General features: G+C 50.7%; 2 protein-coding genes across 10 annotated transcripts in view; one reads left to right on the top strand and one right to left on the bottom strand.

Annotated features, from left to right (window-relative positions):
- Positions 1-118: 118 nt before the first annotated feature.
- LOC129703519 (selenocysteine lyase-like) lies at positions 119-15,052 on the bottom strand. Of its 7 annotated transcripts, XR_008724579.1 has the most exons (6): positions 14,659-14,868; positions 12,584-13,202; positions 6,866-6,968; positions 5,379-5,454; positions 3,348-3,526; positions 119-634 (listed from the first exon to the last, which is right to left on the bottom strand). XR_008724579.1 is itself a non-coding variant. In XM_055646058.1 (4 exons), the coding sequence occupies exons 1-4, from the start codon at positions 15,037-15,039 to the stop codon at positions 472-474; spliced, it is 456 nt and encodes a 151-aa protein (XP_055502033.1). In that variant the 5' UTR covers positions 15,040-15,049; the 3' UTR covers positions 119-471. The 7 variants fall into 7 exon arrangements, 3 of the variants coding, with proteins under 3 accessions (XP_055502033.1, XP_055502030.1, XP_055502034.1); XR_008724577.1 differs by lacking the exons at positions 3,348-3,526; positions 14,659-14,868 and adding an exon at positions 14,926-15,052; XR_008724576.1 differs by lacking the exon at positions 3,348-3,526.
- scly (selenocysteine lyase) overlaps positions 15,037-27,586 on the top strand; it is a 50,236-nt gene continuing 37,686 nt past the window's right edge. For all 3 annotated transcript variants that reach the window (XR_008724575.1, XM_055646047.1, XM_055646046.1), the window contains exon 1: positions 15,037-15,164. The gene's annotated coding sequence lies outside the window, so the exon portion shown is untranslated. The remainder of the gene's footprint in view (positions 15,165-27,586) is intronic.

Here is a 27,586-nt window from a genome sequence, read left to right as displayed (position 1 = left end):
CTTTTCAGAAGGATTTGTTTTAAATATTTCCACCCAGATTTGTTTGTATATTCAGAACATAAAATCTGTCACTAAACGGAATTGGACAGCACTTTAAAATGTGGTTAAAAAATAAATCTTGATTTTTTTCCAGGAGCCAACTGGACGTTTTATTAATTTTGCTGAAATAGGATTTAACTGAAATAAACACGTCTCCACCCCCAATGATTAATCCAAGATTAACAATGAAAATTACTAAAATAAATCCAAATGGAACGTTTTCATAACATATATGTGCAGCAAATTGAATATACAGGTATTAGAAATAGAAATTCCTTAAAACTTGTGATTGTTTTTGATTTAATCACAAAAGAAGAACTGGCACAATTTGTTGGAATATTAAAGTCACTCCCTCTGGGTGGTAAGGCCACATGGTTCCTCTGTGGAGTTCTACCTTTCTGAGGCAGTAATCAGTTCTTCTCTGGGTGCTACTCAAGTCTGAGCAGCACACAATTTGATTTCTTTGACTGCTAGCTTCAGCTCTTCTACGATGGTATCAACATCCTCTTTTGATGTTGCCCGTCCCACACTTAACCGAATGGCATTTTCTGCCACCTCATATGGAATGCCGCTGTTCAGTAGCACATGTGAAGGCCTGAAAAAACAAGACAATTTGTTACAGGTGGAGTGACAGAATAAAAGCAATAAGATTGCTTGATTGAACAATACAGCATGGAAACAAGCCCTTTGGCCCAACGAGGCAGTGTCCCATTCACATTAGTTCTGTCATCCCACTTTCGCATCCACTTCCTACATATTAGAGGCAATTTACCAGAGGCCAATTAACTTACAAACCCACATGTCTTTTGGATATGGTAGGAACCCAGAGCACTAGTTGGAACGCCATGCAGTCACAGGGAGAATGTAGACTCCAACCAGCCAGTGCCAAGGTCAGGTCTCTGGCGCTGTGAGGCATCAGCTTTACCAGCTGTGGTACTGTGAATGCCCACGCAATCACTTCTCAAATTCCAGAAGGAAAGTTTTATATGTGTATTTTGTGATTCTAAAAGGACATCGTAGACACCAGTCTACAAACCTGATGTCATATGGCCCAGATGCCGGGAGATTAAATATCAACACTTGTGCAAATGCAGTTAAGCAACATAAACATTTATAAACTGAGATTAGGATTAAAAAGTTTGAAGATTGTTCAAGACAATATTTAACCTTTGATTCGTCATTGGCTCACTAAAAGGAATCTGCACAGCCAGCCAACTCTCATCCAAAACCAAGCAAAATCTTGTTGGTTTTTTTAGTTCAAGCTTCACTATCAGCATGTGTTGCGTGCTTTTCCTGAAGCTGCACATTTAAATAACTTCTGTGACAAGAAAGCATGCTAGCAGATGGGAATAAATGGGTTCACTGGGTTTATACAGGTGCACAACCTTTTATCCGACAGCCTTGGGACCAGACACTTTTCGTAATTCAGAATTTGTCGGTCTTCGGAATGGAATTTTTTTAGCGTAGATTTTAATGGCTGGCTCAGTGGTAGAGTGCTCGGCTCATATCCGCAAGGTCGCGAGTTTGCGCCTTGATCCCGGCAGTTACTCGGTCGCGAGTTTGAGTCTTCAATGTCGTTTTTTCATGCAGAATAAATGTTTGTATGAAATGCAGTGTAGGAGAGGTGTACTGACTGTGTCGGCAGAACTTTGGAAGTGATTGCCCACCAGTCTAAAACGCCGCTGTGTCTCCCTGTCCCTGGGATAGCAGGGGGCGATCAAACAGCACAATACCCCCCTCCCCCTCCAACTCCAGAGGAATCCGCTCCCCGATGGGCCGCTACGGCGACAAGTGGCAGTTTGCCCACAGCCCGAGCTGCGCCACCCCAAGAACACCTTGCACACCATCAGCTTCTGCCCCTACGTGTTCCTCTGGAGTTGGAGCGGGGCTGGGCTGGAGTTGCTGCTGGCTGTGGGTCTCTGGGATCTCCGTGCTTGCAGTGGGCCTGGGGGTCGGTGTCCCGTTGGTCCTGACGTCTGCGGCCACCCCCCTGGACTGGAGCTGAGACTGGGAACTGTACCGCCCTTGCCCCCTCCCTCTGCAACTGCAAACAACCCCACTCTCCTGCAAGGGCGGTACAGTTCCCGGAGGATAGCAGGTGGCCGGAGACGTCAGGACCAACAGGAACCCGCTCCCCGATGGGCCCCTACGACGCCCCGAGCTGCGCCCCGTCATCCGCAACCCAGGTTCCTCTGTAGTTGGAGCGGGGCTGGGCTGCTGCAGGCTGTGGGTCTCTGGGTTCTCCGTGCTTGCGGTGGGCCTGGTGGTCGACGTCCAATTGGTCCTGACGTCTCCGGTGACTGCACTAGCCTGCTGGCTGCCATCGCCGACGTGAAGACAATACAAAGCCCCCGCGCCGGTGCGATGAGCGGGGAGCTGGAGAGGGGAGGGATGGGGTCACACACATGGCCGGGAAGCAGAGGGGTGTAGGTGGGGTGAAACTGAAGGGAGCGACAATCTGCTGCTGCCTGCACGCTGAGTTAGAAAGTTCCCACGCAAGACTCACGATACACTGTCTATCGTGTCTACCGTGGGAACTTTTTAACAGCGGGCAGGTAGCAGCATATTGTCAATTATTAACCCTCCCGCGCAATATACCCTCACCTTCTCTTTTATGGATGGGGATTTAGTTCCCCTTTCTTCGATGACCGACCGGAGGTTCCGCTGTCACCTCTGCGGGCCGCCCTCGGTGAACGTCCTGCCTCCCTGTCCCTGGAATAGTAGGGGGCGATCAAACAGCACAATACCCCCCTCCCCCTCCAACTCCAGAGGAATCCGCTCCCCGATGGGCCGCTACGGCGACAAGTGGCAGTTCGCCCACAGCCTGAGCTGCGCCACCCCAAGAACAAGACGTACCCCTTGCACACCATCAGCTTCTGCCCATACGGGGAGCGTGTTCCTCTGGAGTTGGAACGGGGCTGGGCTGGAGTTGCTGATCTGGGATCTCCGTGCTTGCAGTGGGCCTGGGGGTCGGTGTCCCGTTGGTCCTGACGTCTCTGGTGACTGGCACTGTGCTGCTAGCATCGCGACGTGAAGACAGTACAAAGCCCCCGCGCCGGTGCAATGAGCGGGGAGCTGGAGAGGGGAGGGAAGGGGTCACACACATGGCCGGGAAGCAGAGGGGTGTAGGTGGGGTGAAACTGAAGGGAGCGACAATCTACTGCTGCCTGCACGCTGAGTTAAAAGGTTCCCAAGCAAGACTCACGATACACTGAGTATCGTGAGTCTACCGTAGGAACTTTTTTAACGCAGCTGGCAGGTAGCAGCATATTGTCAATTATTAACCCTCCCGCGCAATATACCCTCACCTTCTCTTTTATGAATGGGGATTTAGTTCCCCTTTCTTCAAGGACCGACCGGAGTTTCCGCTGTCACCTCTGCGGGCCGCCCTCGGTGAACGTTTTCAAGGACCTTTCTTCAAGGACCGAAAAAATGTCGCTATTCGGAGGTTTTCGTTATTTGGATCTTCGGATAAAAGGTTGTGCACCTGTATTAACAGGAATTTAGAAGGATGAAAGGTGTGGTCTCACTAGGACCCTGTTTGGGGGCCTGTAGATAACTCCCATTAGGGTATTTTTACCCTTACAATTTCTCAGTTCTATCCATACTGACTATCCATCTCCTGATTGTATGTCATCCCTTGCAAGGGACTGAACTTCATTCCTTACTAACTTGAGTCTTTACACTAACTTGGCCAAAATATAAGTACAAAAGCACGCCAACCCTTCAGTCTTCAAGTGTGAAAATAAAGGGCAGTGTAAACATCCATCAGTTTGTGAAAGGGACAGTGTTCAGTGTCCTGCTTGTAGGCTAACACTTAAAAAGGTGTTATATTCATAATTAAAATGCTACTTGATTGTAGGATTGATAGTATAAGCTTGCCTTTAATTTCGTGCAATTTTGCCAGCGATTAAATGATATTCTATAATTAACGTTAAAACTGTGTAATAGTCCGGAAGTGGCGGCGCTGCCCTGGCAGCAGCGGCCCACCTGCAGTCCCGTTTGTTTTTGCTTTTTTGTGTTGTTTTTTTTTTGTTTTGGTTAGTCTAGTTTTTGGTTTTTAGTTTGTGTTTTGGGGGGGGGGGGGGGGGGGGGGGGGGGGGGGTTGAAACAAGGTTTGCTGTCTCTCCCTGCGGGGGAATGCAACTTTTTTTGTCGTATTCCCTTTCTCTGCCTCCGTCTGCGCTGAGGCCTAATGGCGGAGCTGGCGACCTCGAGGCTCAGGAGGCAGAGCCCGCCAGGACTCCCCCTGAGCTCGCTGCCGTGAGGAAGGTCCGGCTCGGGGCTGGAACAGTGCTTCCGTGAGGGGCTGTGACGACCCCGTGAGGGCAGCCAACATGAGGGAGGAACCGTGCTCCCGTCGGAGTGGCCGAGCTTGGGGAGGTACGGCGCTCCCAGCCCGAGGGAGAAGCGGCGCCCATGTCGGGGCGGCCCAGCCCGAGGGAGGAGCGGCGCCCATGTCGGGGCGGCCCGGCCCGAGGGAGGAGCGGCGCCCATGTCGGGGCGGCCCATCCCGAGGGAGGAGCAGCGCCCATGTCGGGGCAGCCCAGCCCGAGGGAGGAGCGGCGCCCATGTCGGGGCGGCCCAGCCCGAGGGAGGAGCGGCGACCATGTTGGGGCGGCCTGGTGCGAGGCTGAGACGGTAACTTATGTGAGGGCGATCCGGCTCGGGGCTGGAACGGTGGTCCGGTGGCTGGGACGGCGTTCTGGCGGCGGTGACCTGAGTCCGGGGTTCGGCCGTGAGCCAGCGGCTGCGTCAGCAGGACTGGTGGACAGCAGCTTCGACCACCCCGGGCCGCGGTGATTGAGCCGCGGGACTGTTTTAACATCGCCCGGTGGGGTATCGCCTCAGCGCAGAGGGAGAAGAGGAGGGAAGAGACTGCAGACCTAAGACTTTTGCTTCCATCACAGTGAGGAGGTGCTAGGTGGACTCACTGTGGTGGATGTTAATATGTGTTTATTGTTGGGTTTTTTATTGTATTGTATGTATGTATGACTGCAGGCACGAAATTTCGTTCAGACTTCGGTCTGAATGACAATAAAGGAAACCTGTAAACCTGTAAAATCTGTAATAGCATTCACTGTGGGAAACAATCAAATGTTGAATCACAAAAGATTGATCTTCGCAGATCATTAAAAATAAACTAATTTCTGAATCAGTAATATTGTAACAAGCTTTGTTCCATATTAATTTAGAGAATAATCAAAATTCTGCAATAACTCTCCTGATTATGGTTCACCAGATGCTGCAACAATAGGCAGTTCAGAATAATAGGTATGTTACATAAAACTGTTCTGCTAATTACTGCAGAATCCCTTCAGAGGCATCATGGTTCTTACCTATTGACATTTTCAGAATGGCAAGCTGCTCCTACGCTTGCTAGTAGCCTTTGGCAGTGCAGCAGTACATTCCGACCTGGGGACACAACAATTATCGTGGCATACCACAGCATTAATGATAATTCAATGTGTTTCCATTCAGTTTTATCTATCATTAAATAGCATTACATATATAAGTAACACCAAACGTACAGATGTTACATTAAATATTCAGATGATACAGCGATTGTGGCATGTGTAAGGAAACGGGCAGGAGGAGGAATACAGGAACTTGACCAGATCCTTTTGTGCCTGGAGTGAAGAGAACTGTCTCATCCTGAACACAACTAAGACTAAAGAGATGGTGGTTAACTTTGGCAGGTCCAAGCTCCCCCTTCAGCCGGTCAACGCTGCTGGGGCTGACATTGAGGTGGTGCAGACATATAAATACCTTGGGTGTGCACCTTGAAAAACAAACTGGACTGGTCTGTCAACTCTGACTCCCTCTACAAAAAAGGCCAGAGCAGACTCTTTTTCCTCAGAAGGCTCAAATCCTTCAATGTGTGTAGTGATATGCTGCACATGTTTTTACCAACACTGTTGTCTGCTGGGCCAACAGCATTAGTGAAAAAAACAACAAGAAGCTGGTCAAACTGGTTAAACGAGCTAGCTCAGTGCTGGAGGGGAGAGTAGACTCTGGGATGGATGTGCTTGAGAGGCGTATGAGGCACAAGGTGCAGGTCATCCTGAAAAACCCCGGGCATCCTCTCCATGTAATTCTGGAGAGTCAAAAGAGCACTCGGAACAACAACCGGCTCCTCTCCCTGCCCTGTAGAATGGAGCGGTTCAGGACATCCTTCACCCCTGCAGCCATTAGATTTTATAATTCAGACCGCTAGGCTGTAGGGGGATGCATTTTTGCAATTTTCAATTTTTAATTGTTAATTATTGGTCTTTTTAAGTATTTATTGCTCTCAGGTAGTGTCCACAGTGTATTCTATGTATTTTCTGTCTGCGTTCGTTTTGAATCTGTGGGTTTGTTGGTTGGGGGCTTCTGGACATCTGAATTTCCCTGAGGGGATCAATAAAGTATTTATCATTATTATTATTATTATTATTATTATTATTATTATTATTTAAATAAGGGATCACAGAATTTGTATTCATTAATCACTTTTAAGGGAAGGCGGATTTAAGAATTGAAGACAGCATAGTTACTCCAGCACATTCTGTTTATTTTTATAAACCAGCACCTGCAGTTCCATGTTTATCCATATTGACTGCTTTAGATGAGAAAGAAATCAACAAAGAGTGACAAATGTTGTTATTCACTTGTGCAAAGAATAGAAAAAAATATTGAATGCGATTAGAAACTGATAAACCATACTATAAAAAAGTTGATGGGGTAGTAAACAAGGGCCAATCCAAGAGAGCACATTGCCTATGTTTGCTTCTTCGTTGTATAATTTTATGTTTGATTCATTATTGCACAATATTTTTTAACATACCTTGTAATTTAGGCCCAAGAATGGACACATTGCAGGTATTCGGCAAACAGTCTGAGCCTTGAAAGTGGCTGTTGAAATGAAGTTTTTCCTTTCCAAAGACAGTCTGGGAATTGAAAAAAAAAGTTAATCATGTTATTCATATTATTTCCTATTTAATTTCCAATGATGAGAATTTTCATAACCAAAATTTACAGAGTTTACTGGACCAACCAATGTTGTTGTATCTCAATAATTACTAAAATCTGTCGGGGGTAGAGACGGGGGGGGGGGGGGGGGGGGGGGGGGGGGGGGGGGACAGAAGACAGGGGGGGAGAGACGGGGGGGAGGGGGAAGAGAACAGGGGGGGGGGGGGGGGAGGAGAGACGGCTAAGCATCCTATTATTCTCTCGAAGGACTTTCATATTTAGACATTATTGTTACGACATATCCAAGTCAAGTCAAGTCAAGTTTATTCGTCACATACACATACGAGATGGCCAGTGAAATGAAAAGTGGCAATGCTCGCGGTCTTTGTGCAAAAAAACAAACAACCAGACAAACAACAAACAGAATTGATTGGACATGGAGGAAGAAGTTTCATGCTGTCTAAACTTTGGACTTTTGAGTTTTGGACTATATACTGGGTATCATGCCTGACGTTATGGATTAGGTGCGTACAGTACGACTTCAGACTAAGAACAGTTTTAATAAGACCAATAACCAAGTTATGCTTGCTTCCAGAAGATGGAAGAATCGCTAAAGAAGTCTGAATGTTGATATATAAAAGTTAAGCTTTTATAGCTCCTTTTTTAATGTCTATTAGTAATTGCCTCATTATATACTCAGAACAATTAGGGTTAGGGTTGTAGGTATGTAGTAGCCATTTAGCTTAACGCAGTATGTTATAACTATAACCAGTTACCTTTAAATTTTATCTGCCTGTAATTATGTGGGTGGGATTTATACGTAATCTGAGGCGTGCTTGCGGCTGAGATTCTGGCGCAGACTCCCAAGGAGTTTAGTTTAGTTCGATAAATATCGGGTAAGAGACATAGTTTTCAACCATGCACTAGCACGACCACGAATATGATTGAAATGAACTTAAACAAGAAGAAGCTTTTATGATTTATCTTACTGTTTGTACTACTACAATAAATAAACTATTAATCAAGAGTGTTTTTGGAAGATTTATCTTTCGACAGCATTGAATGTTTCATGAAAGGCTCGTGGATGCTCAGATTACCTTCTGATCCACGGTCATCAGTGGACTATCGAGGACTAAATCCTTGAGACGTTTGTAAAAAAAACTGTCACTACAGATGGAGCCAACAATAGAAGTGGGAAGCAATCGGTGGAGGCAACACTTAGAATAAAGGGGAGGTTATTCAAGACTGAGGTGAGAAAAAACTTTTTCACCCAGAGAGTAGTGAATTTAAGGAATTTAAAGAATTAAGGACTGGCATACATCTCCAGCTTCTTAACAACCAGCTCGGCAGCCTGGGGGAAAAAGGTTAGGAAAGTTAAGTTGACCCACTGCTGTTCAGGTTATGGGGGGGGGGAGGGGGAGGGGGGGGGGGGGGGGAGGGGGGGGAGAGGGAGAGGAGGGGGGGGGGGAGAGAGAGAGAGAGGGGGGGGAGAGAGAGGGAGTGAGAGAGGAGAGAGAGGTGAGAAATAGGGAGAGAGAGGAGAGATAGGGAGAGAGAGAGGGGGAGAGGGGGGAGGAGGGGGCGAGAGAGATGGGAGAGGGGGCGAGGGGGAGAGAGGGAGAGGGGGAGAGAGAGGGAGAGAGGGAGAGGGGGGGGGGGGGGGAGGGGGGGAGAGAGAGGAGGGGGGGGGAGAGAGAGGAGGGGGGGGGGAGGAGAAGAGGAGGGGGGGGGGGGGAGAGGGGGGGAGGGGGGGAGGGGGAGTGGGGGGGGGGGGGGGGGAGGGAGAGTGAGGGAGAGAGGAGGGAGGGGGGGGGGGAGAGAGGGGGGGGGGGGGGAGAGAGAGGAGGGGGGGGGAGAGAGAGAGGAGGGGGGGGGGAGGAGAGGAGGGGGGGGGGAGAGAGGAGGGGGGGGGGAGGGGAGCGGGGGGAGAGAGGAGGGGGGGGGGGATGAGAGGAGGGGGGGGGGAGGGAGAGAGAGAGGGGGGGGGGGGGAGAGAGGAGGAGGGGGGGGAGAGAGGAGGGGGGGGGGAGAGAGGAGGGGGGGGGGCAGAGGAGCGAGGGGGGGGGGGGGGAGGAGAGAGGAGGGGGGGGGGAGGGAGAGAGGAGGGGGGGGGGAGAGAGAGAGGGGGGGGGGAGAGAGGAGGGGGGGGGGAGAGAGGAGGGGGGGGGGGAGAGAGGAGGGGGGGGGGGGGAGAGAGGAGGGGGGGGGGGGGAGAGGGAGGGGGGGGGGGAGAGAGGAGGAGGGAGGGGGAGGGGGGGGGGGGGGGGGGGGGGGAGAGACGGGGAGAGAGGAGGGGGGGGGGAGGAGAGAGGAGGGGGGGGGGGAGAGAGGAGGGGGGGGGGAGAGAGGAGGGGGGGGGGGGAGAGAGGAGGGGGGGGGAGAGAGGAGGGGGGGGGGGAGAGGAGGAGGGGGGGAGGGAGGAGGGGGGGGGAGGGGGAGACGGAGGGGGGGGGAGGGAGGGAGAGAGGGGGGGGGGGGGGGGGGAACAGGAGGGGGGGGGGGGGGAGGGGGGGGGGGAGGCGGGGGGGGGGGGAGGAGGGGGGGGGGGAGGAGGGGGGGGGGGGAGGAGGGAGGGGGGGGGGGAGGAGGGGGGGGGAGGGGGAGGGGAGGGGGGGGGAGGGGAGGGGGGGGGGAGGGGGGGGGGAGGGGGGGGGGGGGGGGGGGGGGGGGGAGGGAGGAGGGGGGGGGAGAGAGGAGGGGGGGGAGGGAGGAGGGGGGGAGAGAGGAGGGGGGGAGGGGAGAGAGGAGGGGGGGGGAGAGAGGAGGGGGGGGGGGAGAGAGGGAGAGGGGGGAAGAGAGGAGGGGGGGGAGAGAGGAGGGGGGGGAGAGAGGAGGGGGGGGAGAGAGGGAGGAGAGGGAGGGGGAGGAGAGGGAGGGGGGGGAGAGAGGAGGGGGGGGGAGAGAGGGGGGGGGGGAGAGAGGAGGGGGGGGGGAGAGAGGAGGGGGGGGAGAGAGGAGGGGGGGGAGAGAGAGAGGAGGGGGGGGAGAGAGGAGGGGGGGGGAGAGAGAGGGGAGGGAGGGACAGGGAGGGGGGAGGGACGGAGTGAGAGGAGGGGGGGGGGAGAGAGGAGGGGGGGGGGAGAGAGGAGGGGGGGGGAGAGAGGAGGGGGGGGAGGAGAGGAGGGGGGGGAGAGAGGAGGGGGGGGGAGAGAGGAGGGGGGGGAGAGAGGAGGGGGGGGAGAGAGGAGGGGGGGGAGAGAGAGGAGGGGGAGAGAGGAGAGGAGGGGGGGGAGAGAGGAGGGGGGGGAGAGAGGAGGGGGGGGGGAGAGAGGAGGGGGGGGAGAGAGAGGAGGGGGGGGAGAGAGGAGGGGGGGGAGAGAGGAGGGGGGGGGGAGAGAGGAGGGGGGGGGAGAGGAGGGCGGGGGGGGAGGAGGAGAGGGGGGGGAGGGAGGAGAGGGGGAGGGGGGGAGAGAGGAGGGGGGGGAGAGAGGAGGGGGGGGGAGAGAGGAGGGGGGGGAGAGAGGAGGGGGGGGAGGAGAGAGGAGGGGGGGGGAGAGAGGAGGGGGGGGAGGGAGGAGGGGGGGGAGGGGGAGGGAGAGAGGAGGGGGGGGAGAGGAGGGAGGGGGGGGAGAGAGGAGGGGAGGGGAGGAGGAGAGGGGGGAGGGAGAGAGGAGGGGGGGGAGAGAGGAGGGGGGGGAGAGAGGAGAGGGGGGGGGGAGGAGGGAGGGGGGGGAGAGAGGAGGGGGGGGGAGAGAGAGGAGGGGGGGGGGAGAGGGGGGGGGGGGGAGAGAGGGGGGGGGAGAGGGAGGGAGAGGAGAGAGGGGGGGGGGAGAGAGGGGGGGGGGGGGGAGAGAGGAGGGAGGGGGAGAGGCGGGGGGGGGGGGGGAGAGAGGGAGGGGGGGGAGGAGAGAGGGGGGGGGAGAGAGAGAGAGAGAAGGGGGGAGAGAGAGAGGGGAAAGAGGGGGAGAGAGGGAGAGAGGGGGGAGAGCGAGAGGGGGGGAGAGAGAGGGGGGGAGAGAGCGAGAGGGGGGGGAGAGAGAGGGGGGAGGGGAGAGGGAGGGGGGGAGAGGGGGGGGGGGGGGAGAGAGGGGGGGGGGGAGAGAGTGAGAGGGGGAGAGAGCATGAGGGGTGAATGAGGGGAGAGAGAGAGGGGGGGGAGAGAGAGGGGGGAGGGGGGGGGGGGGGGGGGGGGGAGAGAGGAGGGGGGGAGAGAGAGGGGGGGAGAGAGAGGGGGGGGGAGAGAGAGGGAGTGAGAGAGAGAGGAGAGGTGAGAGAGAGGAGGGAGCGGAGAGAGGAGGGGGAGAGAGGGAAGGAGGGGGAGAGGGAGAGAGAGGGCGAGAGAGACAGAGAGAGAGGGGGGGAGAGAGGAGGGGGGGGGGAGAGAGGAGGGGGGGGGAGAGAGGAGGGGGGGGGGGAGAGGAGGAGGGGGGGGAGAGAGAGGAGGGGGGGGGGAGAGGAGGGGGGGGGGGGAGGGTGGGGGGGAGAGAGGAGGAGGGGGGGGAGAGAGGAGGGGGGGGGGAGAGAGGAGGGGGGGGGAGAGAGGAGGGGGGGGGGAGAGAGGAGGGGGGGGGAGAGAGAGAGGGGGGGGGGAGGGAGAGTGAGGAGAGGGGGGGGAGCGAAGATCCTAGAGCAAAGCGGTGCGATAGGAGCGTTGGTGGTGGGAGAGGGGGGGGAGAGAGGAGGAGAGGGAGGGGGGGGGGGGGAGGGGGGAGGGGGGGGGGAGAGAGGAGGGGGGGAGAGAGGAGGGGGGGGGAGAGAGAGGGGGGGGAGAGAGGAGGGGGGGAGGAGAGAGAGGGGGGGGGGAGAGAGAGGAGGGGGGGGGGAGAGAGGAGGGGGGGGGAGCGAGGAGAGAGGAGGGAGGGGGGAGAGAGGAGGGGGGGGGAGAGAGGAGGGGGGGGAGAGAGGAGGGGGGGGGAGAGAGGAGGGGGGGGAGAGAGGGAGGGGGGGGGAGAGAGGAGGGGGGGGGAGAGAGGAGGGGGGGGGAGAGCGAGAGGAGGGGGGGGGAGAGAGGAGGGGGGGGGAGAGAGGAGGGGGGGGGAGAGAGGAGGGGGGGGGGAGAGAGGAGGGGGGGGAGAGAGGAGGGGGGGGGGGGAGAGAGGGGGGGGGGAGAGAGCGAGGAGGGGGGGGGGGAGAGAGGAGGGGGGGGGAGAGAGGAGGGGGGGAGAGGAGGGAGGGGGGGGAGAGAGAGGAGGGGGGGAGAGAGGAGGGGGGGGGGGGGGGGGAGGAGGGGGGGGGGGGAGAGAGGAGGGTGGGGAGGGGAGAGGGAGAGGGGGGGGGGGGGGGGGGGGGGGGGGGGGAGGGGGGAGAGAGAGAGGAGGGGGAGCTGGTGCTGTCGGAGCCGGAGGCAAAGCCTGGGGTGTAGCCTGGGCGAGGGTGGTCGTCAGCTGTTGGACCTGGGTGGCTAGTGCAACCAATGCCTGCTCAAACCTCGGAGTTGGAGGCAGTGAGCATAGCTTCGTGCTGCAGGAGCGCGTGCTCAATCCTCTCGAAGCGCTTGGACGAAGACGTTGTGTGCGCTGAGTCCATTGTTGGCCAGATTGTACTGTAACGGGTATAGCTTGGACCCAATAGCAGCACAGAATCAGGCAGGTATAATTGGTAATGAACCTTATTACGTAACACTGTAACACAGGAATGGGTACACCGTACTCACACAGAGGCTCAGGATTGAGCGAGGGTTCCGAAGAGGGGCAGGCAGGAGACGTAGTCGGGGTAGCGGAAGGTCCGGTAACCAGGAGATCCAACACACAATGCAAACAAACCAGCGAGGGACAGACGAAAGGAGAGTCGAAGCCAGGCAGGTAGTCGAGGAGCCGTTGCAGGGATACACCAAACAGCCCAGGAGAGAGGCAGACAGAAACCACGAGGTCGGGGACAGAAGGCTGAGGTGCTATCCGGGAAGACGACAGGACGGAATGGTCAGGGGCAGGCAGGTTCGAATCCGTGTAGGCAGTCGGGAAATCGCTGGAGAGTCTTGCATGAATGCTGAGAACAATCTAGCACTGTGTGAATGGTGAGGAGAGTCTATATACCGGGTTAATAGGTGATCAGAGGCAACTGAATGCAACAGCTGAGGAGAGTTAAGCTGATGAGAGGGGAGTGGCAGGCAGGCAGGTGAGCAGAAGGAGGGACTGGTGGAAAAGTACAGGGAGGTGAAGTGGATGAGAATGAGGAGAGGGCAGACTGTGACAGGTTTGTTGTAGTCACATGTATCGAGATAGTGAAAAACTGTTTTCAGAAAGTTTGCAGAACAACTAAAAGTAAGAGATTTGCTGAAACAAAAGATGAATGGTCATTAACGATGGATATTGAATAAACTGGAGACCATACAAATGTGTGGACAAGATAAAACTCGTGACCATAAAATCTGAGAGGCACATAGAGGCAGGCTGCACCTAACTTGGAAGAACTGGAAGGGAATTAGTATTCTTGCAAGGGGTGTTTGCTCACACTGCTCAAGAGGAATAAATGTTGTCTCTGTACTGTACACTGACAATGACAATTAAAATTGAATCTGAATCTTGAATCTGAATCTGAATCTGAATAAATCAATCTGACATGGGGCGGTGGTGGAGAGGGGTAGGAAGCATAAGTGACAGGGAAGTGGGTGGGGTGACTGACTTAACTGTACATGAATGGGCAAAGCAGACAAAGGAAGGGTGGGAACATGGGACAGCTGGCTGTCTCAATTGTGTTTAATACAAGGAATCTTAAAGAGCATATGAGGCTACTAAAGAAGATGAGAGCCTTTGGTATTAGAGGGAAGATATTATCATGAATAGAAGATAGGCTGAATGGCTGAAGGCATAAAATGGGAATAAAGGTGAGATGTCTCTGGTTGGCTGCCAGTGACTAATGGTATTCCACGGGGTTTGGTGTTGAGTCCACTACTCACCGCGTTGTATATCAATCATTTTGATGATGGAATTGATGGAGTGGCCAAGTTTACGGATGTTACAAAGAGGGAGGGGCAGGTAGTGTGGAAGCAGCAGAGAATCTGCAGCAGGATTTGGACAGGTAGGGAGAGTGGGCAAAGAAGTGGCAGGTGGAATACACTGTAGCAAAGTGCGCTGTCATGCACTTTGGTAGTAGGAATAAAGGAATAGACTATTTTCTAAATGGGGAGAAGATTCAGAAATCATACGTGTAAAGGGATTTGGGAGTGCTGGTGCAGGGTTTCCAAAATGTTAATTTGCAGTGTCAATGGGTAGTAAGGAAGGCAAATGCAATGTTAGCATTCATGTCGAGAGGACAAGAATATAAAAGCAGGGATTTAATGCTGAGGCTTTATAGGCCACAAGTCAGACTGCATTTAGAGTATTGTTATAGTTTTAGGCACCATATCTGAGGAGGGATGTACTGGCATTGCAGAGAGTTCATAGAAGGCTTATGAGAAAGATCCTAGGGATGATTGGGTTCATTTGTGATCAGCATTTGACGATTCTGGGCCTGTATTCGCTGGAGTTTAGAAGGATGACAGGGTTTCAAAGGTTACGGGGAGAAGGCAGGAGAATGGGTTGAAAGGGAAGCAGTTGAATGGTGGAGTAGACTCGATGTGCCAAATAGCCTAATTCTGCTCCTATGACTTATGAAGTTACGACTCTCGACAAATAGTCTGGGAACATAACTATTGCAGCACCACCACACCCTCAGTAAAGCTAAATGCATTGCACTATCAAAGCTTCTAAGCCAAAACAGTTTCAGGACTGCTCTCTCCTCTCTACCTACATATTTCAAGCCCATTCAAGCCCGCAGCTCCACGATGTTAAACTCCGCCGGCTCCCGTGGTAGTCTGTCTCCAGTGAAGGCCGCCAACTCCTCAATGTTAGTCCACAGTGCAGACGGAGATGTGAAACGGATAAAAATCGCATATCCGACGAGGTAAGAGATTAGAAAAAGCTTCCTCCAACCCTACATAAAACATGCTAAACACTAAAAACATACATTAAATACATGTTTGTCAAGACGTTGGCGAGGCAGCCATTGCTGGCGCACCTGGTGGTGGTTATGTTCAGCATATCTCCAAAGACTCTTATCGATTTCTATAGATGAACCACAGCTTGATTTGTCTGTGACAGATCCATCCTTCCCTTCTCCCTTCACCAACATCGCAGCTCTGCGGCATCATCCTCCTCCCCACCGCTGATGGCGCTGTGACGAGAGGTGGACGCTAACGCCCCCACCAGCTTGGAGGAACACAAGTGGTCGGAGCCTGAATGGAAAAGCAGTAAATGGTAAATATTGAACCTGACAGCGGCAGCAGATTAAGCCGAGTAGTAAACAGTGGGCTGGGCAGTATCAGGCCGGCGTGTTCCTTCTATCTACAGGCTATTTCAGTGAGGTGTTGTCCGGGTAGATCCCCAGAAGCAGCAAGGCCCCGCAAGGTTTAAAACCCGCTTGAGGTGCAGCTGAAATCTGGGCTCAGTCAACCAGAGCAGAACACGGCATTGTGCTCTTTAATTGTGCCGGCTTACGTGAAAGCGCAACTTTGCGTTAAAGCGCGTGAGATATTCGTAGTTCAAAAGCCTCGTAGCTTGAACTGTGTTGATGAATTAGAAGAAAAGGGAGCAATCCTCCCTGGTGCACGTAATAATAATAATAATAATCTTTATTTATATAGCACTTTTCAACAAAACCAGTATTTGAACCAAAGTGCTTTACAGAGATTGATTAAATTAATTGAACAGATCTAATGTCAATATATCCATACAAAACAAAAAAGAGAAAAAAGAAAAAAGACACAGAACAGTACACTATAGAAATCAACATGAAACGTCCCCCCACAGCAGAATTCACTGTGAGGGAAGGCACTAAAAATATCCATTTCTCCCCCTCATAGTCCACCCGAGGTCGGGGTCTATATGTGGCCTCCTCAGCTAACTCGATGTTCTCAGGACCTCTGCCGCGAAGCTGGATCATCGGCGTCGGGTGAACATAACGTAAAGTCAGTTTACTTCTGTATTCTCTCTCGCCCTCATTGTTGGAGATGGTTTTACCACGTACTTTCACAATTTTGCGATTTTTGTACTTGCGATCTTTATTGCATTACTGAATGCAACTGTTTGTCGAAAACGTTGCACCAGATGCCCTTTTTATATTTCTGCAGAAATTAACCAGGTAAACCAGACCTCTGTCTGAAGAAGGGTTTCGGCCCGAAACGTTACCTATTTCCTTCACTCCATAGATGCTGCTGCACCCGCTGAGTTTCTCCAGCATTTTTGTGTACCCTCTGTTTAAACATATAGGGTGATTTCACGAAAGGTCACTGGAGCGTAGATCCGCACCCACGTGACCGAAAATCTCAAGTGGAGGACATCAGTAAAAAAAAAAAATAGAGAAACTAAGGTAAATTTAAAGAGGGAGCTGAAGGTGCCAATCCAGCGGAAGTGAACAGCGGACATTTGCCGTGGAGATTTAAAGGTCCAAAATATCGGGAATTATCGCGTTTGCTCGCTGAATTTCATCAAAAGTAAGGCATTAATTGATTCTATCTTTTTTTTTAACTGTAAATCTAGGTAGCTGTGCCTCATGGTCACCCCGACTGGCACAATAAATTGCAGATCAAAACCTGGCCGTTTTCTATGTTTTTAACGGGTAGGAAAGTGCGTGTTTTCCCATCCACTAACATGTACCGGATGTCTAGCATGTCCTCCACTTGAGATTTTCGGTCACGTGGGTGCGGATCTACACTCCAGTGACCTTTCGTGAAATCACCCTATCGGCCGTGCACATTACTGGCAGAATGGGATACGTGGCCGTAATACTGAGAGTCAAAAAGTGAAAGTGAAACTGGCAGGATTTAGTAGGTCATTTGGAAGCTGCACTTTTGTGCTAAAACGATTAAATGTTAATAGTTTAAAAAAAAATCTGTAACTGAATTCTGGCGTTATAATGTTCCATTACCAATCTCCTGTGAAATTCATTCTGAATGGAAGGTAAGACTAGGGGGTGTCGTCCAGACTAGGGGGCCCCGCCCAGTTGCGTATCGCTGCCCAGCTGTCCGTCCTTTCACTCCTTTTATTTATTTATTTTTTAGTATGTTTGGAGGTCTTTTTATGCGTGGGGGGGGAGAGAGGGGGAAACTGTATTTCTCAGCCCCTATCTGGTCGGAGAGGCAGCTTTCCTTCGAGCAGCAACTTCGACCTGTCCTCACGGCTAACCATCGGGGTCTGGAGTGGCGTTTCCTGACTGGACCGGCCAGAACCACGGCTTCGGTGGCGGCACAGCCCTGGAGAGCTATCGCGGAGCGGGCGATGCCTTGCCCGGGTCGCTGCGCTGGAGCTCTGGTGTGCTGAGCCCGCTGATGAACATCGCAGAGCTACGGGATTGTGGTGCGGCCAGCCACGGGAGGCCGCGCTGACCTTAAACATCGTGGAGCCTGGGATCTCTTGCCGGGATGGCCAGTGGTGATGCTCCGTCCAGCGCGGCCTGTTGGCTTCGGAAGCCGCGGTCTCCGGTAAGGATGCAGCCGTTCCAGGCATCCCAAGCCGTTGAGAGGATTCTCCCGATCCATCACCCGGCGAGAAGGGCCTGAAACATCGGGCCCCATAGCGGTGACTGCGGAGGCCTCAATAGGCCCGACTATGGGTGGACAAGGGGATGGGGACTGGACTGTGCCTTCCCTCACAGTGGGAACCATTGTGGGGGGATGTTTTTATGTTTTATGTTAAATCTCTTTATAATGCTATGTTGTATTATTAATGTACTGCAATGGCAACTTGAATTTCACTACACCAATTGGTGTATGTGACAATAAATGAACCTTATGAACCCTTAGGCCTTTGCAGACTATATAATGCGAAGGCACATTTAATACAGGTTCACAACCTTTGATCCGAAATTCCGGAAACCGAAAAGCTCCGAAAATCGGACATATAACCATATAACCATATAACAATTACAGCACGGAAACAGGCCATCTCGGCCCTACAAGTCCGTGCCGAACAAATTTTTTTTTTCCCCTTAGTCCCATCTGCCTGCACTCATACCATAACCCTCCATTCCCTTCTCATCCATATGCCTATCCAATTTATTTTTAAATGATACCAATGAACCTGCCTCCACCACTTCCACTGGAAGCTCATTCCACACCGCTACCACTCTCTGAGTAAAGAAGTCCCCCCTCATATTACCCCTAAACTTCTGTCCCTTAATTCTGAAGTCATGTCCTCTTGTTTGAATCTTCCCTATTCTCAAAGGGAAAAGCTTGTCCACATCAACTCTGTCTATCCCTCTCATCATTTAAAGACCTCTATCAGGTCCCCCCTTAACCTTCTGCGCTCCAGAGAATAAAGACCTAACTTAGTCAACCTATCTCTGTAACTTAGTTGTTGAAACCCAGGCAACATTCTAGTAAATCTCCTCTGTACTCTCTATTTTGTTGACATCCTTCCTATAATTGGGCGACCAAAATTGTACACCATACTCCAGATTTGGTCTGACCAATGCCTTGTACAATTTTAACATTACATCCCAGCTTCTATACTCAATGCTCTGATTTATAAAGGCTAGCATATCAAAAGCTTTCTTTACCACCCTATCTATATGAGATTCTACCTTCAAGGAACTATGCACGGTTATACCCAGATCCCTCTGTTCAACTGTATTCTTCAATTCCCTACCATTTACCATGTACGTCCTATTTTGATTTGTCCTGCCAAGGTGTAGCACCTCACATTTATCAGCATTAAACTCCATCTGCCAACTTTCAGCCCATTTTTCCAAATGGCCTAAATCACTCTGTAGACTTTGGAAATCCTCTTCATTATCCACAACACCCCCTATCTTGGTATCATCTGCATACTTACTAATCCAATTTACCACCCCTTCATCCAGATCATTGATGTACATGACAAACAACAAAGGACCCAACACAGATCCCTGAGGCACCCCACTAGTCACCTGCCTCCAACCCGATAAACAGCCATCCACCATTACCCTCTGGCTTCTCCCATTCAGCCACTGTTGAATCCATCTTGCTATTCCTGCATTTATACCCAACAGTTGAACCTTTTGTGGTCCTGGAAAAAAGGGAGGGTATATTGCCCGGGAGAGGGTCGCCCGGAGAGGTTCAGCGGTCACCTCTCCGGGTGACCCTCGGTGGACGCTCACTGAACTAGGTCTAGGGATTCACAAAAAGGCTGGAGAAACTCCGCGGGTGCAGCAACATCTATGGAGCGAAGGAAATAGGTAACGCTTCGGGCCGAAACCCTTCCTCCGACTGCCCTATCAGTCCCCCCTATCAGTCTGAGGAAGGGTTTCGGCGAAGGGAGGGGAGAGAAGGGAAAAGAGAGAGGAAGGATCTGCCAGACATGCTGTGTGTGTGTGTGTGTGTGTGTGTGGTGGAGTCTGAGGGGAGAAGGAGAGAAGGGAGAGAAGAAGGGAAGGGAAGGCAGGGAGAGGTCCAGCGGCGGGAACGGATGCCTGGGTCCGGGCGTGAGCTGAGGCCGAGGTTTGTAAACGTTGCTGCAACCCACGGCCCGGCCCTCCGTGTATTGTTCACCGCGTCTTCCTGGAGAGAGGGGGGAGGGCGGGAGCCGGGGCTGTGTGTGTGAAGCACGGCGACTAGAGGGACGGGAGAGCTGCCCCGGGAGCGTGAGGGCACCTTCCCCTTCTCCATTCCCCCTCACACCCCCCTCCACATCTACCCCTTTCTTCCCCCTCTACCTCTCTACTCCCTCTCGGCCCACAGCGATCTGCCGGACATGCTGTGTGTGTGTGTGTGTTTGTTTGGTGAAGTCTGAGGGGAGAAACGCCGGCACTAAGAGCGAACGAACGCGCGGACAGAACGGACAAAAGCAACGATGATAGGTCCGAATAAGTGACCAAAGATCTTTGTAGGTGACATTTCGGGTCGAGACCCCTCTTCTGACTGACTCAGGGGAAAGAGGAGCAAGAGGTATGGACGGTACTAAGGACAAGTGAATGGAAGATATGCCGATATCTCCCGTTTCCCTTTCCCTTGACTATCAGTCTGAAGAAGGGTCTCGACCTGAAATGTCTACCAACGCCGCTCTATGAATGTTGCTTTCGTCCGCCTGTCCACGCTTTGGCTCGCTCTTGGTGCCGGCGCTTCTCCCCTCATGGCAGCTATTGAAAAAGTCGACCCGAAATATCACCTATTTCCTCCTATTATCACGTATTCCTCATCAGATATGCAGCCTGATCCGCTGATTTACTCCAGCCTTTTGTGTCTGTCTTCAGTTTAATCAGCATCTGCAGTATGTGCCGTTTAAAAAGTACAAGGCATGTGCCGTTTAAAAAGGAAGTGATAAAAAACATTTAAAACATTTAACAACACCTAAACTGTTCCCCCGCAACGCTGCGAGAGGCATAACTGAAGTCGGGTCGGGGTTACTGAAATGACGGAGGTTACGATCCGGTGCGGACTACGCGTCAGTTCATTGTATTTCGCAGGAGTGGACCATCTTGCGCGCTATAAGATCTTTGCTCCAATTGATTTGATTACTCTAGCGCGGGGCCCCCATAGGCGCGGGGCCCAATTGGGAGAAATAGGTCCTATCGGCTAAAGGCCGGCCCCGACCGGGTAACTGCCGGGATCGAGGCGCAAACTCGCGACCTTGCGGCCACGAGCCGAGCACTCTACCACTGAGCCACATGTTAAAATCTACGCTGAAAACCTTCCGTTCGGAAAACCGAAAAATCCCGAAATCCGAGAAGTGTCTGGTCCCAAGGCTTTTGGATAAAAGGTTGTGCACCTGTACTTGTATTTTCAAAATGACTTCCTTATCTGGGGTCAGGTGTCATTGTTGACAGGCTACTCAGCAAGAAGACAGACATGTGTAATATTTGCACATTGATAGCTAAAATTGCCCAGCCCTCTTTTATGTTGACTTGAAATTCAACTAATTCGAGAACAAATGTGCCAGGTGACCATCTTCAACGAGGGACAATGTAAACATTGAACTTTCATATTAATTTACCACTGCTTAGTCCACCTCTGTCGATATCCTGTTATTCACTGTTGCCCAAAAACTCAACTGGACCAGCCACATAAATACTGCAGGTGCAAGAGCAAGTTAGAGGCTGGGTATCCTGCAATGAGTGATATATCCCAACGCCATCATTACTGGTACAAGTCTGGAGTGTAATGGAAAAACTGTCCAAGATGAGCTGAGAACTGTCTATTTCTAGTAACCTACTTGATTGGGCAGTGGGCAGGTGCTATAGACCTGCACGGGAAGGTAGACGGTCTCACCCCCATGACTCTCGGGCAGATGGAGCTCATTAGCCTGGGAAGGCAGTCCATCTAGGGGAGAGAAAATTCTGATTTAAAACCTCCACTGCCTTGTGGCCATTTCCAGGCATGGAAAAGGCTCCTGGAGTAAACCTCAAGAAAATCGGGAGTCGGAGCCCCTAAGGCAGTTCGTCGTTGTCCACAACCTTGCTCTGGCAGCTCCTGCGACGGCGCTGGTGCCAAACAGCAACGGCCCTGCTGTTCCTTTAGAAAGATCAGCGACGTGGAGAGGGGGATGTGCTGCTTGGGCAACAGCTTGTCCTCTGTATGACTTCGCCCAGGCTTGCATCCAACCGCACATCACCTGCAAACTGGGATACATCACCTATGGTCAGTCATGACCGAAGGGGGCCTACAAATACTTGATTGGAACCTATCAACCACCTCAAACATTGACACGTGATTAATACACTGTGGCTGCATTGCACCTCAAAGCATGCTACGGTTACTGTCACAGGTTACTCCAACAGCACCTTCCAAACCCACTGTCTCCATTACATGACTGTCGAGCAGCAAGCTGTGGGTTCCCTTTCAACTTGACTGATTCCTGGGATGTCAGGACTGTCTTATGAAGAAAGACTGGATAGACTTGGTTTATACTCTCTAAAATTTAGGAGATTGAGAGGAGATCTTATAGAAACTTACAAAATTCTTAAGGGGTTGGACAGGCCAGATGCAGGAAGATTGTTCCCGATGTTAGGGAAGTCCAGGACAAGGGGTCACAGCTTAAGGATAAGGGGGAAATCCTTTAAAACTGAGATGAGAAGAACTTTTTTCACACAGAGAGTGGTGAATCTCTGGAACTCTCTGCCACAGAGGGTAGTTGAGGCCAGTTCATTGGCTATATTTAAGAGAGAGTTAGATGTGGCCCTTGTGGCTAAGGGGATCAGGGGGTATGGAGAGAAGGCAGGTACGGGATACTGAGTTGGATGATCAGCCATGATCATATTGAATGGCGGTGCAGGCTCGAAGGGCCAAATGGCCTACTCCTGCACCTAATTTCTATGTTTCTATGTTTGTACACTAGATGACATATATCTGGGATACATCACCTATGGTCAGTCATGACCGAAGGGGGCCTACAAATACTTGATTGGAACCTATCAACCACCTCAAACATTGACACAACATATCAGCATCTAAATCCTTTTGTAATACTCAATAGTACGATGGGAACACCTGCCGTAGGACTATAGCGGATCAAGAAAGCTTGGGCAGAAACCTTTCTTCAGACTGATGCAAGGTGAGGGGGGCGGGATGAAGAAAAGAAGTGGAGGAGCCAGAGGGCTGAGGGAGAGCTTAGAAGGGGAGGAGACAGCAAGGGCTAAAAGAAATTGGAGGTCAATGTTAAGGCCACTGGGATGCAGACTGCCCAAGCGGATTATGAGGTGCTGCTCCTCCAGTTTCCGGTGGTGCTCACTCTGGCAATGGAGGAGGCCCAGGACAGAAAGGTCGGATTTGGAATGGGAGGGGGAATTGAAGTGCTGAGCCACAGGGAGATCAGGTTGGTTAATGTGGACCGAGCTGAGGTGTTCGGCGAAACGATCGCCAAGCCTACGCTTGTCTGCGGACCAAGCGGAGGTGTTCGGCGAAACGTCTCAAAGCCCTCCAGTTCTTCCTCTACCGGAGAACCAACCAATACCCGTACACTGATACTCTCCTCTGCCTAGCGGAGTTGGTCCTTACCCTCAATAACTTTTCATTTGACTCCTCCCATTTCCTCCCAACACAAGGCGTAGCTATGGGCACGCGCATGGGCCCCAGCTATGCCTGCCTCTTTGTAGGGTATGTCGAACAATCCTTGTTCAAGACGTACCAGGGCCCCATCCCCGACCTCTACCTCCACTACATCGACGATTGCATTGGTGCTACCTCCTGCACCCACACACAACTCACTAACTTCATCAACTTTCACTAACTTTCATCCGACACTCAAATAAACCTGGACCATTTCCGACACTTCCTTACCATTTCTTGACCTCACTATCTCCATCGCAGGTGATAGACTTTTGACTGATATCCACTGACTCCCATGGCTATCTAGACTACACTTCTTCCCACCCTGCTTCCAGTAAGGACTCCATCCCCTACTCCCAATTCCTCCGTCTATGCCGCATCTGCTCCCAGGATGAGGTGTTCCACACCAGGGCTTCGGAAATGTCCTCATTCTTCAGGGAACGCGGGTCCCCCTCCCCTACCGTAGACGAGGCAATCACTAGGGTCTCTTCAATACACCGCAACACTGCTCTCTCTCCCCATCCCCCCCCCCACTGCTCGGAACAAGGGCAGAGTCCCCCTAGTCCTCACCTTCCACCCACTGGCCGTCACATACAACAAATAGTCCTCCGTCATTTTCGCCACCTCCAACGTGACCTCACCGCATCTGCCCATCTTCCCCCACCCCGTCTGCTCTCCGCAAAGACCGCTCCCTCCGTAACTCCCTGGTCAATTCTTCCCTTCCTACCCGCACCACCCCCTCCCCGGGCACTTTCCCTTGCAACCGCAAGAGATGCTACACGTGTCCCGAAACGTTGCCTATTTCATTCGCTCCATAGATGCTGCCGCTCCCGCTGAGTTTCTCCAGCAATTTTGTCTACCGCAAATTTTCAGTGGATCTGTTTACACGAAAGAAGGAATAAATTACTATTTATGTCATTGAGATGTTTTCCCCAAAAAGCAAATAAACATGTTGAGAGGACACAAGAAAGAAGATAGGTAGATGCATTCCAATGTTGCATAGGCTGTATACAACTTTCTACAGATGAACATCTCGCATGACCTGTCTGCGGCCCGGCACATAGTGTAATCACAAAGACCATGTCCTCTACTCTCTAAGAAGTTTAAAATAAGTTTGGCATGTCACTGAATACTTTTGACAAACTTCTACAGATACACTATAGACTATATCTTGACTGGTTTCATCATAGCCTGATATGGCAATTCCAATTCACAGCAATGCTATAAGCTGCAGAGAATAGTGGACTCAGTCCAGTCTGTGGTGGAGTGCAGCCTCAAGAAGGTGGCATCTATCATCAAGGATCCTCGCATCTAGGCCATGCACTCTTTTTAAAGGTACCATTAGAGCAGGAGGTAAAGATGATGAAAGTCAAAAGTTTCAAAGATCTTTTATTGTCATGTGCACCAATTTAAAAAAGGTCAATGATATGCAAATTACCATACAGCCATACCGAAAAAAGAAACAAGACACACAACTACGTATGTTAACATAAACATGACAATATAAGACCTTCTATACCTCCTGCTCCAATGGTTGCTATTCTATGGAACAAGAAGCTTGACTCATCAATAAATGAATGGTGTATTGCAATACACTTTGCTCACAGCGACAAGGAATTTGTTATCCTGAATGTGTATACACCCTAGGAATGCCATCAGAATGAGGATGAATATTTAAATAGACTTGCTTTCATCTATTCCTTTATTCAAAACAATAATTATTGTAGTGTATATGTCATTGGGGATATGAATGCAGATATCTCAGATAGCAACTCATTATTTGCCAATCATATGGCTCAGTTAAGATAAAAATGTAATATTGTCAAGCAAAGTGATTTTACCTACAGATAGTTAGACTTATATTAGTGAGGCCTGGCACACTACGTCATGGCTGGACCACTGTATTAGTACAGCTGATGCACATGCCTCATTGGGATGTATGAGCATTTTGTATGGGGCAACAATGACTGATCATATACCTGGTGCTATGACAATAAATGTTGAACACCTACCTGTGGTATCCAGAGATAGAAATAGCTTTAACACAGAAAAACTGGACTGGTCAAACCTCACAAAGGAAGACATTTTAGCCTATGATGCCCATACAGATAAATCCTTAAGCAATATTCATCTACCTAAAGATGCAATAATATGTAGTAATGTTAATTGTAAGGATATGAAGCATAGGAGAGATATCTGTTCCATGTATAATGATATAAAAAGAGCTTTATATGTAGACAGTAAGCCCAACTGCAACCAGACAGGGGCCTGAGTTTGAATACAAGAAGCTCAATAATGCAAGATTTAAGTATTCTGTTCGCTTCATGTGTAAAAATGAGCAAGCTACGAGGGCTGATTCCATGGCTAAGAAGATAGAAGATAGATAGAAGATAGAATCTTTATTTGCCACACGACCAGCGTTGGTGGTATTTGGGCTCGGTACATGATGGTACACTGCTTTAGTCACATTAACACTAATAACAACACAGATCACAGTAGTGTTCTTATCGCTGAGGGGAAGAAACTGTTTTTAAAGCGGGTGGATTTTGTAGCAAGTGACCTGAGGCGCCTCCCTGAAGGGAGAGACTGGAAAAGGTGGTTTGCTGGATGGGAGGGGTCCGAGATGATCTTTATTGCCCGTTTTGAGGTACGTTGGAGGTAAATGGAATGGATTGAGGGGAGGGGGGAGTTGATGGTCCTGGAGGCCTTGGAGACAATGCGCCGTAATCTGTGTAGTGAGTGACTGTCTGTGTTTCCGTACCAGACTGTGATTGAGGAGGTGATGATGCTTTCAATGATGGATTGATAAAAACAGACCAGGAAGTGTTTGTGGACTCTGAACTTTGAGGAAGTATAGGCGTTGTTGTCTGAGGAAGTATAGGCGTTGTTATCCTTTCTTGATGATGTGGTCTGCGTTGATGTGCCATTTTAGATTATTGCAGATATAGGTGCCCAGAAACTTAAATGAGTTTGTGGAGGTTATGGGATGGGAGTTAACATGGACCGGGGGTTTGGGGTTTTGTTTGCGTCTGAAATCTATGATGATTTCTAAGGTTTTTGAAGTATTAAGCTGGAGGTTGTTGTCTGCGCACCATTTGACTGCACTGTCCACTGTTTGATGGTATTGTGATTCGTTGTTGTCTGAGATGAGGCCAATTATTGTTGTGTCGTCTGCATATTTAAAAATTTTGACTGAGCTGCATTGGGATGTGAGGTTGTTGGTGTAAAGTGAAAAGAGCTGAGGTGACAGAACACACCCTTGAGAGGCTCCTGTGTTGAGAGTCAGAGGGCTGGAGAGATTTTCACCCACCTTGACTCTTTGCTGTCTGTTTGTCAGAAAGTGCAGAATCCAATGGCACATGGCTGGGTGAATGCTCATGTCCAACAGTTTATTGTAGAGTTTAATTGGGTGTATAGTGTTAAAGGCCGAGCTAAAGTCTATAAACAGGATGCGTGCATAAGTGTTCGGTGATTCCAGATGATGTATGTAAGAAGCTGCTAAGAAACAATGCTACTGATTTTTGGAAAGACGTGAGAGCACTTAACAGTTGCAAAACATCTCTACCATGCACTGTAGATGGAATATCCAGAACAGCTAATATCGCGGAGATATGGCAACACCATTATAGTACTTTATTCAACTGTGGCCAAGGTGATTTGTTTAGGGTGGACAATATTGAGAGTAATGCTCATTGGTGATTATGTCACATGAGGTGTATCATGCCATGAACAAGCTGTCCAACAACAAAGCTGGAGTTTGGATCATATTTCTGCTGAACATCTTAAGTATGCAAGTATGAGGATAGCTCCTCTCCTTGCTATTTGTTTTACTGGCTTTATGATTTATGGTATGTTACCAGACTCAATGTTGTCTGCTCTGTAAGTGCCAGTCATTAAGGACAAAGCTGGTAAAGTAGGCAGGCTAAATAATTACAGGCCCATAGCTTTAGCCAGCATATTGTCAAAAGTCTTAGAAAGAGTTCTGCTGGATAGAGTAAATGAGTTTGTTAACTCCACAGATAGCCAGTTTGGTTTCAAAGCTAAACATGGCACTGACGTGCATATATGCCATAAAGGAGATTGTAAACAAATCTAAGGAAACCTAGATGGTGTAGTGCTAGTAACATGTTTGTGGCTGCAGGAGTCAGTATAGAAGCTATCCTAAGAAATCATATGTATAAATTCATTTGTTGGATAAGTGAGTAAAAATTGAATTATTGTGGCCTTGTCAAACATAAGGTTTAGCACTATATGCTACAAATCCCATGGTATCGTTGTCTTGTTGTAGGACATTTACCATTTTTTTTCCTGGATTTTAATTCATGTATTGATTTTTAATATATAATTTATGATGCTTTTATGTGATATACTAAGATTTTATTTGTATTTTATGATGTTTTTATGTATTTTTATGTAATGTTGCCCCTTTTCTGGACCTTGAGTCCGAAAGAAAGTTTACTATTATATACATCCACCCCGGTGGATTCCCTACATTCCTCATTGCGATGGAAGGCAATAAAGTATTCCCCCCCCCCCATTTTTCTCCCGCGGTCTGGGTAGTCGAACCATCTATAGTCTGAGCGATCGAAGCTCCCGCAGCCGGCGGTCAAAGCTCCCGTGTCGGGGCGATTGAAGCTCTCACGTCGGGGCGGTCGAAGCTCC

This window comes from Leucoraja erinacea, chromosome 14 (genome assembly GCF_028641065.1).
Source record: "Leucoraja erinacea ecotype New England chromosome 14, Leri_hhj_1, whole genome shotgun sequence".
NCBI classification, from domain to species: domain Eukaryota; kingdom Metazoa; phylum Chordata; class Chondrichthyes; order Rajiformes; family Rajidae; genus Leucoraja; species Leucoraja erinaceus.
Note: the sequence above shows the minus strand (reverse complement) of the source record. Positions and strands in the feature narration are given on the sequence as shown.

Bases quoted from the DNA above. Each gene is read 5' to 3' on its own strand.
- LOC129703519 (XM_055646055.1), bottom strand. From the start codon at position 15,039: ATGTTGGTGAAGGGAGAAGGGAAGGATGGATCTGTCACAGACAAATCA. The intron at 5,455-6,865 runs GTATGTTAAAAA...TTGTGTCCCCAG, and splicing joins TCTTGGGCCTAAATTACAAG to GTCGGAATGTACTGCTGCAC. The intron at 635-5,378 runs GTAAGAACCATG...TTGTTTTTTCAG, and splicing joins CATTCTGAAAATGTCAATAG to GCCTTCACATGTGCTACTGA.